The following is a 20329-nucleotide window of genomic DNA, read 5'->3' on the forward strand; positions in this document are numbered from 1 at the left end:
AGAGGGTAATCTCTGCTCAGGCCTCTCAAAACCATCTAGAAAACTGTCTGAAAAACATCTCCTCCAACTCTTCCTTTCTTAAATATTCACAAACTGCACAAATGTCGTATGAGAAATAAAAGGTGTCAAAAATCCCCCGCTTTCATTTGTAACGACTTCCTAATACTTCTCTTTGTTCTGTTGAGAAAGTATCTTTACCTTAATAGTAAATATCTTGGAAATTCTGAATATACTCCTAACCACGGTTTCTGCTTAGAGCAAAATCCGTAATTTTGTCAATGTAAAGCATCTAAATTTGTACACTATGAATTCCCCTCCACAATTCATGATAAAGAGAAGAAACAGAAGAATTTCGTTAATCGTGTCTGAACATATTATTGATTTCTGCTTTCTTTGCTACACAGAAAACAAAACAACAGGAAAAAGGATGCGACATTTTTATGTTTGTGCTAAGCCTCACACTATTCATAGATAATTATAGAGCAGCAGGAGTTTTATACTATTACTACTTGTCTTGAATTTGTTGCATGTAAACATCTGGATGCTCTGCCTGCACTCCATCATTTCTGTTCTTCTACTCACGAAGGCCCAGAACAAGGTAAAACGAGCAGAGAACGTTCCACTTTTCTGAACTCACTGGTAAAATTTGATGTAAATGTTGCGAGACAAGAAGTTTAAAGTGACACCTCCATCCGTGCATAGAATGCTCCAGCTTTTAAAGTTGCGTCTAAGTTACCCCAGAGCTTCTAATCCTGCCAAAGCACCTTGTAATTTAGAAAAGCACAATGATTAGCGCTTAGATAAAGTGCTTTATTAAATAAAGAAATAAAAAAGGTGTGGTTTACATTTCCCTTATAACTGAGTTTTTCATTTTCATTGGCAAGAGTGCACTGAGCACTAGGTACTTAAAATATCATCCAGATTTGGAAAGCAAAGGAAATAAAGCTGTAGCTGTATCTTTCTGGCATTTGGTACTTGTTTATGGCCAGATCTCTTTACATTTGCTTTTCACAGATTTGTTTGTTTCTCTTTTCAGCGCTTGCTTCAAAGCGCTCACGGGAACCAGATGGAGCAGGTACCAGAGAACCCATGCAGACCAGAACGTTCCGTGGTTCCTGACGCTATTCAAGAAACGTAAGCCCAGCATTCACATTTTGTGTTGTTTTCAGTGGTACCATATCAAAGGCTTATTCTGTTTAGAGAATTCCTTTAATTGTATCCATTTTCTGTCCAGAATTCCAGTGCTGTAATATCATAATAGTAAACAAGAACTATTTAGCAGATTTCTTCTTCCATGCAAACTGAACGACAAATATAAGTGTGACATTTTTTCATGGCTTTTCAACTTATACAGTCATTTAAATACAAAAAACTTATGTCCGAACAACATATCACAAGCAAACATTCTGGTTTTATTTTTCTTTAACTGCGCTTTGTATATCGTGATTCTTATTGAAGTCAAAAGATTGATGATAATTTACCCTTGTTGCAAATCTGAGCTGACAGTTTTCAACTATTCGATAACACTGCTTCCCAATAGCAAAATTTTTAAATGCCTTTTCCTTTTTTTCCCCTCCAACCGTTTCCATCAGGAACATAAAGCACATCAGATCTGCTTTACTATGTACAGTGTACAGAAGTGACCTTGCAATCTGGACATCTCTAAGGTATTTTTGGCTCGTCTCATTTCATACCATCAAAATAAAAACCCCAACAGGTTACATTTCTTACACGCCAGCCCTCAAACTGCACCCCTGCTTACTTGTTTAGTGTCTTTCAGCTGTTGGAATAGCAGATAAGTGTATAACAAAGAGGTAATCTGTGCACCTCCCAGCTCCTCTACTCAAGCTGTTTTCCTGATGAGAACCTGGCAGCCTCACCACCAGGAATAAAAGGTCTGTGCAATTAAGCACCACGTAAGCCAAAGGCACATATTTTCAAAACGGGATCTAACTGCGTAGTTGCAGACGGAATTTGAGCCTTTGCACAGTCCGACATTCCAGCTCCTGCTGAAAACAAAAAGCCCCAGACGTCTTGCATGCATCTCAAGTTCCTCCGCTCTGCAGCTCACACACACCTCACCTAAATATAAAAATCATATTAATTTAACTGCACCGAAATAATTGCACCATCACAGTGCCTAGTCCAGGTACAGCTTTCTGAAATGGAATAACTACCCCAATGGAAACCATCTACCTTTTTACAAACATAACTGCATTCGCACTACCGGTATGACTATTTATTTCACAATAAAGATGCATCGCATCTGTAACCGAAGTACTCACAAGTTCTCGCCATTTCTGAACTACCTTGAGCACAGGGAAAGAAAACACTGAACTCTACTGAAAAGAAAGAAAAAACTGTAGTGTCTTCATTGCAAACAGGATTTTACTCTGCTTTTCCCCCCAGCTTTCAGGCATAAAGGACGGTATCTTAATGGTCTGCTATGGAACAACAAGGTTGCATCAATCCCATCTTCAGTGACAACTTATAGTCCCTGCCACAACTTCTTTGCCAACGTGTTCTTGTTTTACCTGGTTTTGCATTTCCAGAACAAGTGCTCGTGTACATACAGGCTGCATATTTAATAACTAAAAAGGCTATTGCTGTGGAAATAAGACTTCTCATGGAGTAACAGTGAATCCATTCCTTGTGGTCACGGTCTGGGCTGGTTCTAAAACGCTCAGGAATCTCGTTCTGATAATTCGATTTGTGTTTCTTTCTTTCTTTTTAAACACCCGTTGAATATTCCCAGGCTGCTCTGGGATCTTGTTTTGACGCCTGCATTGAACTTTAGCATCTCTAGACTTCAATTATTCCAAGATTCTCCTCTAGCTAGTCTCCCAATTAAAAGCAATCACCTGCAAAATGTTGCTACTTGCCTTATAGTCTTTTTCTAGTGTACAGACCACATTAATTCCATTTTGGAAAAACCTCAAAACATCCAAAAAGCACAGACCTCTTTTTCAACCAAAAATTGACTAGAAAATGATTTTTCCTAAATGTTCTTCTAATTCTTACAGCTTGTGCTTCCTAAACAAACACCCAAGTGCTGGCTCCAGGTTCTCCTCGTCGGACCTTGTGCCAAAAGGGGGTTTTTGGCGCGTTGGGGACTCGCTCTGGAAGAGCTGCCACAGGACAAGGCAATGAAAACACATGTTCCAATCTGGGAATTCAATATACACAAAAATAACCTGAATTTGCCGAATTACTGAATATTCAGAGCTCTGAGGAGCACTGGTCAGCAAAAAATGACATCTTACAAGATGTGCATTCTTGCAAGAGAGCAATGTATTTGCTACCATTATATAGAAGAAAACTGCAAGGAAATTTAGGATAATTAAGGTATTAAGATGTTCTTTGCTCTGAGAGAAATTTGCTATTCCTGACCAGCCAAAGCTCTTTTAAATCAAGCTGTTTATTGGGGAACATTAACACAGTAGAGCAAGGAAAGAAACTGAAAGGTGTTTGTTCTTCCAATGAAGTCTAAGAAAGCGTATGGAAGGCTTCAGCAGCATTTACTTCACAGTTTACTAACACAAATTTATTGATATGCAATTCTTTTCTTGGGAGAGACCGGTTAATCATTTCTAAGAGTTCACTGAGTTCAGGGGCATCTCAAACACCAGATGCTTTTCTAATCGAGACAAGGTCTGACGGTCAAATTCCAGACTCAGCCCAAACAACTCACTTTGTACTTGCTAGAAATACCACAGAAACAGTTTCTCCTTCTGGAATTCTGGTCTTTACATTGAGGAAATGAATATGTATGAATGTTTTGAACCTTAAAACACAACTCCAGTTTTGTTCATTTTGAGCGTTGGTTTAATTCTCCATATTTTAACTCTCTGCTGTGTCAAAAATCATCAGGATGTACCAGATGATATTCAATTGACATTTAAGCCTGTAAGTTTTATGTGGGATTGAGCAGGAAAATAATTCCAACAGTTCATTTACATAATATTATTAATGCATTATAGTCGGTATTTACTCATTGTAATTTTTCCAATGTTGGTAAAAAGCCGTCTAGATGTACACATGGCTTGGCATTTATGTCTGAGTTTTCAGATTCAGGTAGAGATTAGTCATTCTTCCTTACAGCCCATTCCTGCAGAACCGCTTATGCTCTAACTATTCTGTGCATTTAAAAATAGCCCTCTGTTTTGATCATTTGGGGTTCTTTTCTCCGTGGCCATAAAACTTGTTTGAAAGCGAGAACGGATGGGTTTTTCCTCCGGAGTCGAAACCCTGGAACAGTGCACAAGCACAACAGGGAAACGTTATCAGCTCCCGAGACACGGAAACAAGTGTGCGGTATCAGATATCGCAACCTGCAGAATTTTGTTATTCTAAGTGAAGAAATGCTCAGGCTCTGCCAAAAGGTCAAACGGAAAAGAGAGTGCGGCTATGGGATAAAGGTTCGGTCTGTGCCAAGAAACCCCATCTCATCCTATCTACGGTTTTGACATTTTTTGATTTACTGTTGTAATTCCTCTTGTGACACCACGCTTAGAACTGATTTTAAAGACACAAAACACCCCCCCTTCAAACAGCGGAGCTATCTCTGGTAAAAATGAAGCGCAGGTGAAGGATTGAGCGCCTAGATCAACAGCTCCTTGGGGCAAGGACTGTAATTTCTGCTGAGTGCCTTATCCAAATACTTTTCTCCTTTTCCCTCCGCATTATCAAATGCCTTCCACCTACCTTATGCAATTTCTTCCTCTGTTCTTAATGATAATAGCTTATATTATACAGTACCTTTCATCCAGAAGAATCCCAAATGCTTTGCAGCCCACAGACAAGGATTATCTCACCCACGACCAGAACTCAGTTAGGTCTGGGCTCAATGGTGTCACTTTTACACCGGGTATCACAGGGGTTATTTATTTTTAAGCTTATATTACTCATGATTAGCACCTTGGACCAGCTACTTAATTCTTTAGGAACAACCTCAGAACTGCAACAGTCTGGTGTCTGTGTAACAGAAAGGGGGGCCAACAGATGGGTGGAATAAAGATCACCGTGTGATTGATGCGGTAGAGATAAGCACTGAGATCAGGTTAGGACTGTTTACCACCATGACATTCCCAACACAAAATACAGGCAGGAGCTGGTGCCTGCTGAACGTGCCCTTTTCCACCAAAAGCATCATCCCTCCCCAACGTGCCAAGTTGAATTCCCCATCACTTTCCTTTCCTTGTCACTACTTATTGTGCTGAGTTCATGCCTGAACGCATAGCTCTACATCCAAACTCTTACGAAACAGAAAACCGCCCTTCCTTTCAAAGGCATTCTTTCACCGACGTGACAGGTGGGGAAAATCAGTTATGTGACCAAAAAAGTAGCGAGTTGAGAACCTTACATACAAAAAGGAATAATAGAAGCAACAGCTCCAATATCCCCTTGGTGCCGGTACTGCTTCAAGTGAATAAGCACTGGTCCAGAAGGGAAAAAACTAAATTCAGAATACAATTTGCTAAACGTGTTATGTGCAGGTTGCTAAATGAGGAATTTTAAGGGGCTTATTCCCCACCCATAAGCTATTTTGCTTTGTGTTACGGGGCTTGCTATTGTCTTTAATTGGTAATAGCCCTGGAGTAGATTTTGGCAAACTGTCAGACAAGCACTTGAAAGGCAAAGCAAATCCACTGGTTCTATTTCTTATATTAAAAACATACATAGAAATAACGACAAAGTTCTCCTCTTCCAGATACGGCTCGACCCAGTTGAAGTCTACAGGAGATTATGAACTAGGTTTATGACAACTGAGAAATGGCAGTTTAATACTAAGCTGTGCAACAGTTTAAAGCTCAGAGTCCTGACCTTCCCCAGGCAATCCAGCATGGTGATCCACTTGGCTCACAGCTCTCCATGCATCAGAGAAGGGAGGAAACACGCACACGTGGCTCCAAAAAATCATGATCAAAGCGCTGACTAAATCCTGACTATATTGATTTTGGGCAGGTGGGCAAGAGAACCTTGCAATTCTTATGTTTCCAGAGCATTTGCACTTGGAACACCATATTTCTATTTGTAAAACGTGCCAAAAGATTCTGTTAGCATTTTAAATTAAGTCTTAAAATGAGCTAATAAAGCAAAAGTAGTTTGAATCTTATTTTTAAGAAACTTCTCGTCATACTATAACACTGGTAAGATAATGCACTGATCCATTTTATAAACACACAAGTAACTCAGCTGCTTGGGATTACCTATTTTTTGTCAATATATGACAACAGCATTCTAAGATGTGATATGTAGAATGAAACAGCAGTATATGTATTCTCACATGCTGCCACTTTATCTAGTCACAGACACACAGCCATGGATCTATAGCATCCATATTGCTTCTAACTGATTATTCTCCCCTGACTCAGAGGGATTTGAATTCTGAACTTCTCCGAGGAAGGACTCAAGCTGGAGCTCAAAAGCTGCTGGAAAGGTTTCTGATTGACCACTCAGTGACTATATCAGCTATGACCTGGATGAACAAATCCAGGTTAGGTTTCAGTTGATAATTGCCACAAGTTGTACACTTCTGCATGCCCTATCTAAACAGAACTCATCCGTTCTCTCCAGCATTGCATGTTATCTGCTGGCTTTTTTGTCCCATTCACCCCCTATCTAGTCTTTCCATTTTCATAAAATTTCACTTCCAGAAGGCTCAGATCAAATAAACCAAAATGTCAAACTAAACTATGAGGTTTTTATTTAGTTTTTCTATTATGTGCCTTCTCGAATAGCTCATGTCTATTTATCTGATTTAGTTTGCACAAGCTGCACAGCATCTGTGCTATATTTGGATGGCCGTTAGTTAGGACCAAGGTCCATTCTGTCATCTTCCCAGCACAGATTTAGTGAGATTAGACTGGATACCAAGCAACCTTTATGAAAAGCCCAATAGCGACATTAACGTGGACTTGTTTTGCTCACAAGTGGCATCTGAAAAGAACTTCAGTATTCCCAAACTGGTTAAATTACGATGCTAAATATACCCAATAGGCTGCAAGCAGTTTTGCAGCCCAAACCAGAAATAAGACACTTACTTCAATGCTGAAGTACCCTCTGTCCACGTAGTCCCCCAGGAAGAGGTACCGCGTGTTGGCAGGAGAACCTCCCACTTCAAACAGTTTCATCAAGTCAAAGAACTGCCCATGGATGTCTCCACAAACTAGAAAAAGAGGAAAAAAAAAGGCAATATTCAGATTCACCATGCCAAGATCATCTCGGGCACACGCATTCTGAAATCATTCTCTTCCATACTGTGACATGTTATGACAATGTTGTGCATCATCCTCTAGTTAAATGACCAGCTGCTCAGCAGAAGCACTTTTTCTATGATGTGCACCCATAATTGTAGCAGAAGGCTACCAACTAATTAAAGGAGAGACACCAGGCACATCTGTCTCCACGCAGGACTATACAGAACAACAGCTGTAATGGCAAATCCAACAACCTCGCAGTGCAAACAGTGTTCATACGTTATTATCTTCCATCTCAGCCCAGTGTCAAATCCTATTTCTACTTCCACCACTTTCCCCTGAATGTATACACTAGCAATAGGATCAACATAATATTGTCATTCTATCTAAAAAATTAAAACAAAACCAAAAAAATCCCCACCCAAACCAACCTTCCCCAGCTTGGGTACAGAGAAAAACCACTGATGTCCCAGTCACTGCTTTCATGAATATATATGTGAAACTGGTGACACAATTCACGAGTGCTGGCTATCTATAGGATAGCAACAGGGTATTTTCCCCATAAAATAGCATATAGTATTCTTACCACCATGTTACATTTTATAATCTCTTTCTCCTAGTTGATTCCCCCCCTCAAGTTTTAGCTGACAACCTTCATGTCAAAAGCCATCAACAGTTATAATCTCAATTCAAGAATAATATCTGACATTAATTATGCAAAATAAATACTATTTAAATCCTCGAGTGGTATAACACCACCTCTATTTCTCTTTAAAAATGTTGTACCTCAACGGAAAATTTTTATAGCGTTTTTATTTGAACACATTAATCTACCCAAGCAATACACCCTGCCTGACTGTACTCCTCTGCACGGACACTGTGGGAAGATTAACAACACGTGGCGCAGATTGATGGCCAAGCAATCTGCTCTCCCAACTCCCAGCAGAAGAGCTTTTAGTTACATAACTGTACAGCTCTACCAATTATCGCCCGCCCCCATTTGCTCCAACTGCACAAGCTGAACGAGACTGAAAGATTTTAAATGGATTTAGCTATTGCCCTTTCGCTAAAGCACAAAGCAGACAGATTTTTTTCCTTATTTTCTTAGCTGTGTTTTTGTTGTTGTTGTGTTTTCTGGTGCTGAGGGTTTTGTTGTTTTTCTATGTGGATGTGAGCGAACAGGTAAATACACTGAGGTCATTACAGAGAAACCAAGAAGGTTTGAAAGCTTTCTCCAAGGGGCTGGATGTCCATGAATTTGTCACAAGTCGGAAAAGCAGAGAGAAAACCATCAAAAGAGAGAGAAATAAAAAGAGAAGAGCCCTGCAAAACCCATGACTTGCTAAAATAAAAGGAAAGCTAAAAATCCCTTAGGCCCACCCTTGCCAAGCAACTAAAGTAGCTGCAAAAGCTTAAAAATCAGCAGGTAAAAGCAGCGCCAGGAAGGGAATGTACTCAAAATTAAGAGTTAACACTGAGATTGAATTTGTTATAGTCAGATCCCAGAACTCCTAATGAAAGACCACTATGTTACAAATGGTTAACCCGATTTGTATTTTGCCTGGAATAGCATGAAATAGCTTAAGGATCTTATACTTTCCAGCTTTGCATGCATGAAACACCCTTCCAATGGAAAGCCTGTGTACTCACATTTGGATGGAAATAAACTGAAGGGTATTTTCACATGCACACAGTACTGTAGTCCATTTGTAGTTTGAAAGCCATTGCTTCTAAAGCTAAAGCTCTGCCACCTTTCTTTAGCGACTCTTACAAGTCACAAAAGTGGAAGATCTCGCAGGCAGATGGATCAATGCTTCACCTTTCATTAGGTGGGGGGAGAAGAGATCCAGCATTAGATTTTCATTCCCCTTCAGGTTAGAGAGAACATGGTGACGTTTATTCTTGTAGAAGCATCACCACTGCATCTCCAGTTCCTTTTAATTCTTCCAAAAATCTCCCTTTTTATAGTCGTGCAGGCCCTCTTTGGTACTAGAGCATGTGCTATCATACAACACGTTCAATGAGATATGAACAGTTTTCCAGCAAATAACAACAAAATAAAAACCAGCACGATGAAGCAGGAAACTCAATTCTTAATGAGGTCTCCGGGATCAATGTACATACAGATCTGAAGTATGAACACAGGGGACATAAACCACGGATTGTATGTGTGTGGGATTAACGTTAAAAGCAGAACAAATCAATCAAAAGAAGGAATACTGGGTGGTACATCTTCTATATCACTGGTTTCCCAGAAGTGCTATGTAAAAAAAAAAAAAAAAAAGGCTGATTTAAATTGATCTTCTGCTGAATTAATTGGTGCAATCAGCAGGTTTAAGAAACACTGGTTGGTCGTGGGCTCCTTAGAAATTTATCTCAAGAGTGTTCCCAATGTATTTATTATAAAAATAGAAATTGGACACAAGGGCAAGAATAGAGAAAGTTTTTTTGTGTTCGTTTGTTTTTAGCAATTGTCATCCTACTACAAATTAAACGATGTTTCTGATGGCTTCACAGAGCAGATCTCCCTCTGATTTGTGTCACAGTATCAAGCAACACTGAACAGGAACCACTAAGTTCAAGTTGTACTAAAAGTGAAGGAAGTCCAAGGCTTTGCAGTGGTATTGTCACCTTATTTATAGAAGACAAGGCAGTACAGCAGTGATTTTGATTGAAATTATTATTGGCACGAATAAAATGCCTGAAAATTCTCTCAGATACCTTCCTACAGATAACTAAATGCTCTTTAGTACAAACTACACACAAACTCAGTCCAGAGCTTGTGTGGTTTCCCACTCCAGATGGATATTAAGAACAGAATTTATATTCATAGTACATTAAACATTGTCAATTACAAATTCTTCTGTCTCCAGCAGTTTGGATATGCTGCACTTCTTTTCTCATTTATCATGTATACACTTAATTGGTATAACATTACAGTCTGATAGTAAAATACCATCAGTGTTTCAAGTGAATTTACTTTCCACGTATCACAAGATTATATTCCCATCTCCAAATGCCATCAGGGATTAGAAGCAGATATGCAACACTCCATCATCGGCAATATCTGCAAACTCACACATGCATGACAATTAACAATAATGAAGCAAAGACAGCTTTTAAAAAATAAACTAACACTGTCCATGGCTTGACAACTTGTTCTTTCCATTCACTGAGCTCAGGGTGTCTTTGCACCGAGCTCCAGGAGATGGTGCTTCAGCAACAAGGCCCAACCATTTCTCTAGGGAAGTAGTTTAGAGCAATTAAATGTTACTAAAGGCTTAATGAAGCAGCCAGGTGAGGAAGTTCAAGTAGTTCAAGTAAGAGTGGACGCGCAAAGGCAACGCAAAACCAACCAGATGAACTTCAGGAGCCGAAGAGTCAAAGACTGGGCTTCATTCACCTACCGATAAATATGAAAGAAAACACCTGCAAGAGCTACGTGCACAAAATTCTCACTGTACTGCTCCTGAAGGGCTCAACTATTAACCAGAAGGCTCTCGTTTAACAACAAAGTCACATGTAAGAACCATGTGTCCTTCATTACTCAATCTTTGAGCTCAAAGGAGCTTTGTTTCCAAGCGTCCATGTTACCGAGGGACATTGTATATTGCCACAGCACTATGAAATGTTCCAAATGCCACAGTTCCGTTCCATATATATATATGTAAAAACACTTATTTATTTATTTATTTATTTATTTACTGCTAAAAACAGAGTGATTTTCTTCCTTACTTTTTTTTTGGAGAATAAGGAGGAAGGAGAAGTAAAAAAATCAAAGAAGAAACTCCAGAAATTTTTATATACTCACTAAAGACTACCCAAGACTCAGTGGTTAAAGTTACATACATTGTCTTATAGTCACACGGTTCTATTTCTGTTTGTGAGATATTTAAAACAACACTTGCAGACATCATTACTTACTCAAATTGAAGGCAGAATCATTTAGAGAGCTCACTAGGTAACTTATCATCCTAAGAAAATATTTACTAGACCCAACATATTGGGCTTTCACAAGAATGTTTGTTATACTAAGTGTATTGAACAACACAGCTCTGTATTGCAAACAAATCATGATCTCATTCATATTCATATCTGCTTATCTAACGTGATTATAATAGGCGTTCATCTATCTTTTCCCTTCAATCAGTGCACGAAAACTGATGAGTTTATACTACCAGAGTGAATTGCCATTAAGAAAACACGACAATTCCCTATTTTCATAAAGGGGTCTGCTCCACCAAAGATGAAGCCAGAAACCATCACCCAGACTGGTACAGCAAAGGAAACTGCAAATGGACCATCAACATCACATCTGAAAACGTTGTTTAGTTGCTGCCTTTCCTCCTTTGTCCTGAGGAAAAATATCTTGGGAAAAGCTGTTTTCTGTGCAACACATGAGGACACTAAACCGTGTTCTGCTCTGCCAACACTTGAAGCACCAGGATCTGTAAAGATCAACCCACGCTCGCTCCTTGTAATAGGAGTTAGTTTTCTCCCACCATTTCCTGGAGGCTAGAACAAATTAATGACACTTGATTTGAAGAGGTAGAGTGAAAAAGAGTGGGGAAGGGAAGACATCACACCAGAAAAGGTCTTCATGACAACAGTCACCAATATTCTCCGGTGAAGGAGAAAGTAGAAAAACCCTAAGCCACGCAGCAACAAGACGTTAAGGCTGCAAAAACATCTTCAGGACAAAGTTTTTAAAAATAGCTCCACAAAATTACTTCTTGTATCACAAAATTATTTGCAGTGTCTCAAGACAAAACAAAAAACACACACACAAGCCTGGCCCGCAGTGCCTTTGTATATATAAGACATAGCAGAAGTAACAGAATCTCAGGAAAAAGCCTCTTCCAAGTACTGTAAAACCTGCACTGACCGAAAAATCCCTCCACACTCCGACCCCAGCTGAATGTTTCAGGAGACTGAGTGGATATTATCACGGCAGTGAGGTGCCAAATAAACACCTTCAATTCCAGGTCAGAGCAACACAGCAGAGTTGTAATAGAAAAAGGGATGGTGATCTAGTGCATAGAAAGGTGCTCTTATCACCTCTACCAGGTGATGCTGAATCAGGTCACTGGGAGAGAAACAAAACATGATGGGAGTAAATCAGCATTCATTCCCATACACAAAGAAAAGAAACCAGCTTTCCCCATCACGGAGCGATGCTCATTCCACAAATAACCCCATCAGAAGAATTAATTTAGGGCAACAAAGATGCTGAAGGGAGTGGAGCATCTCCTGTGCGAGGAAAGGCTGAGGGAGCTGGGGCTCTGGAGCTGGAGGAGACTGAGGGGTGACCTCATTAATGTTTATAAATATGTAAAGGGTGAGTGTCAGGAGGATGGAGCCAGGCTCTTCTCGGTGGCAACCAATGGTAGAACAAGGGGTAATGGGTACAAACTGGAACACAAAAGGTTCCACTTAAATTTGAGAAGAAACTTCTTCTCAGTGAGAGTGCCAGAGCCTGGCCCAGGCTGCCCAGGGGGTTGTGGAGTCTCCTTCTCTGCAGACATTCCAACCCGCCTGGACACCTTCCTGTGTAACCTCATCTGGGTGTTCCTGCTCCATGGGGGGATTGCACTGGATGAGCTTTCCAGGTCCCTTCAACCCCTGACATTCGGTGATTCTGTGACTTGTGAGGAAAGCGCTTCACTGGTGCACGGGCCAGGATTTTCGGTTCATATCCTTAGATCAAGGGTATTTATAGCAATAGGGAAATTCTCTTATCATCAAGTTTTACAGATGCAAGAAAAAAAAAAACCAAAGGTCAGTGGAAGTTTAATAATTTATAAGGCCACGAGTTGGGTTGGTAGGAGGGCACAGAACACGTTGAGGGAACAACACATCCTCATGTTGCTCCATCCAGCAGGAGCAAGGAAGGTCCTACACAAGACTGCAATACTGTCCATCAAAAAATACACAGGTTCATTATTAGAATTAGTCACTGTTACCTCTTTCTGACCAATCTGATTGAAGATCTGCGTCGTTTCCATTAGATTTTTGCTATACAATACTTTTACCAGGGTCAGCAATTTGCCATTGAAAGTAGCTTGTAGCCAGTCCCTCACAACTTAATGTGATTTTTTGTTGTTGTTGTTGATGATGAATTCACTCAATTCTTGGGATTAGGTTCATTTACAGTTAGTAAGTAGTTAGCAATTAGTTAGTTAGTACAGCAGCACAAATCCCAACCACAGTAAAGCTAAAAGGAAGGCACTGGTATTACACGGACGTAGCAATAGTTATATAAAGCCCAAAGAAGCCCTTGGTATTTACAAGGGCTCGATGGATAGTATCTTGTTTGCTTTTCTTACTGTAGAATTTTAGAGCAGTATTACCCTAACAGACCGGAATCCAATTACCTTCCAAGCACCCAACAACTTACAAGATTTTATGGGTAGCAACATTAGCATGTCAAACTTCAATAAATGAATGCCAAGCATCTAAAAACCTAACCACAAAAAACAGACACTCGTGTTGGAAACTTTCCAATATATATTCTCCATTTCCACCTGAGGATAACATTTGTTGTCACTGTTTCCTCATCCTGTGCCATCGCAGACCTGCTTTATGCTCCATCCCACCCCCGCTCAGTGTTTTATTAAGAATCAGAAGCATTAATCTGACAAAAAAACATCCTTTCCAATTCTAGGTCAAGCCATATAAGATGACTTCTTAAAATTATTGAATCTAAATGCTACAACCAAAGTCTTATACAGCAATTAAATAAAATTAACCAGTTGTTAAAGGTTAGTCTGTAATGCCACTATCCAGGATGCACTGGTGTTGAACTATGCTGGGAAAATCTAATTCTCAGTGAAAAATGATTAACCTTTGAGCAAAGTACTTTTAAGAGAAAGCTCTCCATGGTAATTTCTGTCCTGGTAAAAGCTCATATGACAATTAATTAGAGGAGCCAGTGCAAGGAGGAACTGACCACATTAATTTCCTCTTGTTGAAAACATATACCTAAACATGGTCTGGAGTAGGTAGTTAAATCTATACGCTAATCCTAAACCAACATGGCTATGTTAAAAAGTTGCTCTGTGGCCAAGAGCTGTCACTGTTTATGACAAGAGACGTCACACTTTATGGTGGATCGCATTATTTTGTTCATACCGATATTAAATATATTTGAAAATGGTGAATAAAAATAATAACTGTATAAAACCCAGGTATTACATTTTTCCTGAAATTATCTTTAAGAGCAAGTTACAGAGAGAAGATACTTTTTAAAATACAGCATTGAAGAAAGTTAGTCCAGAAAAAAAAGCTATCACTTAAGGTTACGAAAATGGACATGAAAACATCACATTGATGAATGGAAAAGCCTAAAATGTGTTTCTTCATGTAACCTTACTATTAGGCATACAAGGAGTACACAATTTAGACAGGAGCCGGGGTGGCATTAGCGGTGGCATCCAGGAGGTCCTTTCCAATCCCTAACATTCTGCGAGCAAGATGTGCACCCCATGCTCCCCAAGCAAACTAACCAGTCCCTCCCACTCTACGGAGAACTGGGAGAACTGTTTTCAACTGTTTTCAATGGTTGGCTGAGGAGGGAAAACCAAAATCAAGTCAGAGGAGGGAAGGGAGAGGGAAGAAATGTTATTTTGGCAGCCAGCTACCAAGCACGTCCCATGCAGGAAGCCGCTCGGGGAGGTAACAGAGTACTGCTATTCAGAAACAAATGGAAGAAGAAAAGGTCACCATCAAAAAATAGCGTTCAAACAGAGTATCAGGTGAATAAAAAGGAAATTTCTAGTATACTGAATTGGTATTTACAGCAGTCTTCCACTCTGTGCTTCATCAGTAAACTCCTTGCAGGCTTCTAACATCGAGTTATCAGATACATTTTTAATCATTACAGACCAAACTTTCCAAGGGGAGGTAAATAAATGTTTAAATGTCTCACCAATCAGCTAAACGGCATTTGATTAGGTTAAATTTGATATACGAATTAAGTGTGTGTGAATTGAGAATGTCCATCCAAGCATCTCCACCATCTTCTGTTCTGCCCTTATGGACAAAGGCCTCCTCTGCTTCCACCAGCCTCAGCTGAACCCATCATACGAATGACGAAATGAGAATATACACAGCCCGAAAAGAACGTCAACCACAGTTCCCATAGGAGAACAATAATCCCGCAGGACTGGGCTTTTAATAAAGAGTTTTATGTATGGATATCAAATAAAATCCCGAGGCAGCTTTTTATATTTCAAGGACAAGGTTTTCAGGGAGTTCAGAGGCTTTAGCTACGAGTTCATTAATTCTGATGAGAGCTATGTGATTACTTCTTCCACGGCTCTTACCAGGTTATCTAGTTTCAATGAATATGGAACACCGTAATCCTGGACAAAGATAATCTAAATACAAAACGGTGTTTATGTGACCTTATGATTTCTTTTTAATATCATGTACATCCATTTATATACAGCACATGTAATAGAGGAAGTGTGTGAAAATACAGTGCATTTCCTCTTAAAGCAACAACATTAATAAGGATGTGCTTTCAACAGAAAATACAAGAGGTGATACCAGAAACTGATTCACTCAAATACCAGATCTTTTCCAAGAGCAATTTCAATGCTAAATGTAAAAGGAGCAAATCCCATCAGCAGGATGTAACAGTACCATGCACCAGGATTAAAAAATAACCATCCTTTAATGGAAAACCATGCCAAATTAAGCTTAAACCCCCTCAAATACAGGCTTTTGCAAAATACAATCCTGCAATTGTAGGTGCACGTTGCTGCACCTGTATGGCTGTACCAATAGACTGCTGTACCCATAGGAAATAAACCTTTGTGTATGACCTTAAAGAGAAGTGCCTGGCTTTGCACACTACTGCTCTGCTGAAATACTCAAACCAAAATGTGTTTGAGAAATAAGTCGGTATTTCATCCCCATTGCAAGTAAAGTTTCTTGGCTATTCTCAAAAGACCAGGAAATACCTACTGAGCTCTTTTTCTCCAGATTTACCTGTCGTATTAATGCCACAGCTCATACTCTTCTCACAGCACTGAAATAGTATCAACAATCTAGTACCAAGTCCTGGTTCAGGGAGAAAGTCCAATTTTGTACATCTGTTAGCTTTAATTAGCTTTACTGGGCTAATACCAGCTGTACATCCACAACACACTGGGATAACCAGAGCTGCGATCATTATTTTAAACCACAACGCACACACTCCTCTGAGTATTACATGCAACACTATCCTGTAGAGCATAAAGGAAATTAATGCTTTCATGAGGCACTAAGACATCACTGTTTCCCTGTTTCTATTCCATGCAAGCTGGGCACTGGTGATATTTTTTAACACAACACTGAAGTTAAGCCCGTCTTTCAGAACTTTATTCTTTAACTCTCTTTCTCTGCAGAATGACTCATTTTTCAGAAAGAACATTGCCTACTTTCAGCTAAGATCAACCACATCAGCTTAATTCATTCCAAAAAATGTTCTTTACAACTACAAATACTACAACACTAACCCCAAATCTAGCCATAGTTTATTTTACTTTTGTCCTGCACGTGCAAAAAAAACCCCGACAACCACCAAAAAAAAAACTTGTCATGATATTACAACAATTGTACTTATTTTCCTCATCTCCATTTCGTTAGCATGCGCTTCCCACAGCTTTGAATTCTGCTCACAGCTGTAGAAAACAAGGACTACAAAAAGGTTTATGGTGGAAAAATTATTTGGCAAAAGGAAACACTCTGGCCACAAACACCCGCCCTGCAGCGCTCCAGGCTGGGCAGAGCGGCTGGAGAGCACTCGGAGCAGAAAGGGACCCGGTACTAATGGACAGGAAGGTCAACATGAGCCAACAGTGTGCCCAGGTGGCCAAGAAGGCCAATGGGATCCTGTCCTGTATCAGAAATAGCGTGGTCAGCAGGACAAGGGCAGTGATCCTTCCCCTGTGCTCTGCATTGGTGAGGCCACACCTGGAGTATTGTGTTCAGTTCTGGGCCCCTCAGGTCAGCAAAGAGATTGAAGTGCTGGAGCGGGTCCAGAGAAGAGCAACAAGACTGGGGAAGGGACTTGAGCACAAGCCCTATGGGGAGAGGCTGAGGGAGCTGGGCTTGTTTAGTCTGGAGAAGAGGAGGCTCAGAGGTGAGCTCAGCACTCTCTAGAACTACCTGAAGGGCAGTTCTAGCCAGGTGGGGATTGGTCTCTTCTCCCAGGCAGTCAGCAATAGGACAAGGGGCCATGGGCTTCAACTCTGCCAGGGGAAATTGAGGCTGGAGATTAGAAAGAAATTCTGTGCAGAGAGAGTGGTCAGGATTGGAATGGCTGCCCAGGGAGGTGCTGGACTCACCGGCCCTGGAGGTTTTTAAACTGAGATTGGACATGGCACTTAGTGCCATGATCTAGTCAATGGACTGGAGTTGGACCAAGGGTTGGACTGGATGATCTCCGAGGTCTTTTCCAACCCAGTCCATTCTGTGACTCGGGAATGCTCACAGAGCACTTCTTTTACATGAAACTTCTTGAGTGTTGTGAATCTGTGGGGTGTTTGCAACTCCTCATTAACACTACATTTCAGAGAGAAACGTCACTTTCTGCCACCTCTGGGTGTTCCATCCCATGCTCAAATCGCTGCTCAAACTCAAGCAAAACCTGAGAAAGTGCTCAAAACCACAGGCCCTTATCAAAGTCACTACAGGAGTCACTCTGACCAATAATCCTTCACTAGAGCAATGAAATAATTGACTACAACACTCAATCATTGTGGGGAGATGAGCGTTCATTGAAACAAAACAAAAACTACCCAAGGGGAAAAATAAAATAGACGAATATAAAGAGTCAACTTTCTCACACACTCAGGGAATATGCACTAAAGTCAGCATTTTCACAAATTTTCTTGCAATAAAATTGCTGTCACTGGTAAGGAAAACAGCCAACACACAAGACTCCATTGTCTTTTTCAAGCAACGTTTTTGCCTGCATCTGCCCTGGATTTAATAAGCTTTTATGGATCAATTGATGCTTCCAGATCCTTAAATTTTACATTGTTGATAGTTTAAAAAAAAAATATCAAGAGAAGTTTTCAAGAGAGCCAAAATTGGTGTTGTCTGAGAGCGTTACAACTACCACCATTCATGTGGTGTCGGCCAGAATGTTTGGACCTCAGCACCTGGCAAGGAATCACAACTCAGACCTTCACTAAAAAAGCGTGTCTGTCTAACCAGCTTTCCTTCATTTACTATATTCTTCTATTTGCATCTAATTCCCTTTGTTTTCTATAATATGTTGGTAGTTTAACTAACTGGCTCCTTTACAGGAGAATGGCTGACGTGCTATCCCTACATTGAAGACACACTTTCATTATGGAATTTATGTTATGCATATTTCTGGCTCTTTTATTCCTTGCTTGCAAGTAAGCAAGACGTCTTATTCCCAAAAACACATTGCTTTAATTTTATGAAACAAAGTCTTTTGCTCTCATTATAGATTATAGCGCATGATACATTCATATGTTAGTTAAAGCTTGCCTGGGCTTAACTGAAACTGTACAAATTGCTGCTGATGAAAAAATAAGACATCATCATGACTAAAAATATGAGTCTGTGCAGATAGGATTTTATCTTCAGAAAACACACAAGTATGGTAATCAGGTTTCAGACCATCATCACACACACAAAAAAGTAATTGTGGGTCTTTTTGGTGTGTAAGGGAAGCAGGAATATCTACACATCACGGGAAGCAGAGCTGATGATCTGCTATGAAAAAACAGCCTGTCGACCCTTTTTTCCTCCTTTTTCAGGCAGTCTCAGACAACACACAATTCTAAAATACAATCTAAACAATATTCATTATCTGAACTCAAAAGAAAGCATGTAGGGCTAGGAAATACTTGAGGTTTTCCAGCGAAGTAAAAAGCTGTATAACAAAAAGCCAGTTAGGTACGGAAATACTGCTATGGAGGATAAGTATGTGTTCTGGAATAGCATCTTCTTGAGACTACAAAGGATGAAACTCATCTCTACAACTATTGCTAAGAAAAACAGACAGTGTCACCTTCCATAAATGTTAGTATTTTCTTTGAGAATTATTCAAGTCTAAAAGGCTATTTTAAGCAATAAATACATGAAAAAGTCCTCTTGGTTCTTTTAAACACCTGTTCAGCTTTGAATCAAGTCTTATTTAAAAGACTCACTGAAAACGCTCCATACAAAAAAAAAATCTAAAGTACTGGAGCTGTTTTGATGGTTTCTCTTAGAGGATGGAGGATTAGAAACCTGCTGGGTACTTGCTCAAGGTTGGTCTTGGTTGGCTTGTTGAACATAATTTTACAGAAGATAACTATTTATATTATCTCAACTAAAGAGCATAATTTTGCCATTTAAAAAAATCAGGTGGGCAGTTCATACCCACAAAACATATTAGCATTCAGCAGTCCCTTCGCAAGAAAGCCCTTAGCTAATTGCAAATTGACTCACATAGTTCTCATCTACAGCCTATTTTGTCTCTTCAGAAAACAACACCTCCAGATATATGAGCAAAAGAGGAGGGGAAAGAAAAGCCAAACCCCAAAGCAAACACGCACTGCTTGTTTTCTGGGTGCTTTTGGTACTCAAAGATAGTAAATATGATCAGCATACTTGCCTTTCTTTATTACTGTGTACTTTCAGGCATAGAAGATGATGTGAAATGTCAATAGAGACATTACACGACACAGTCATTAAGAAATGGACCAACCCTGTCTTCTACAGATCGTTCATGTTAATGATTTGCGGGATTATTTCATACTTAACTAACCAAAATTATTTTCCAAATTGAGGTTCTGTCTCTATCAGAGGTTTTTATTCAACTACAAGAACAGTATTTCTGGGAAGTTCCTTTAAAGAGCTATAATTTAAGATAACCTTTCAGAGGACTGCAGGACCGCTGTGCTTTTCAAGGCAGCCCTCAACATAGATGCTCTAATGATCTAGGCTCGTTAACTAGAAAGATATAAATCATTATTACAGCAGGAAACAGACTGCAACATTTAAAACTCAATTAGTGACAATGCAAGCATGTGGTAGATTGCAAAACTCGGCTTTTCTGTTGAACCAAAAATTTAGTAGAAGAATAAGCAGCAGCGTCTTTTGCTGTTTAGTTTGCTGGG

The 20329-nt window shown here is 39.8% G+C and overlaps 1 protein-coding gene across 3 annotated transcripts in view; it reads right to left on the reverse strand.

Annotated features, from left to right (window-relative positions):
* Positions 1 to 20329, reverse strand: part of PPP3CA (protein phosphatase 3 catalytic subunit alpha) — a 165791-nt gene that overhangs the window by 42782 nt on the left and 102680 nt on the right. For all 3 annotated transcript variants that reach the window (XM_082052098.1, XM_082052097.1, XM_082052096.1), the window contains exon 3: positions 7044 to 7168. In XM_082052098.1, the coding sequence (XP_081908224.1) occupies positions 7044 to 7168 (125 nt within the window). The remainder of the gene's footprint in view (positions 1 to 7043; positions 7169 to 20329) is intronic.

Source organism: Streptopelia decaocto, assembly GCF_964273445.1.
Source record: "Streptopelia decaocto genome assembly, chromosome: 4".
NCBI classification, from domain to species: Eukaryota; Metazoa; Chordata; class Aves; order Columbiformes; family Columbidae; genus Streptopelia; species Streptopelia decaocto.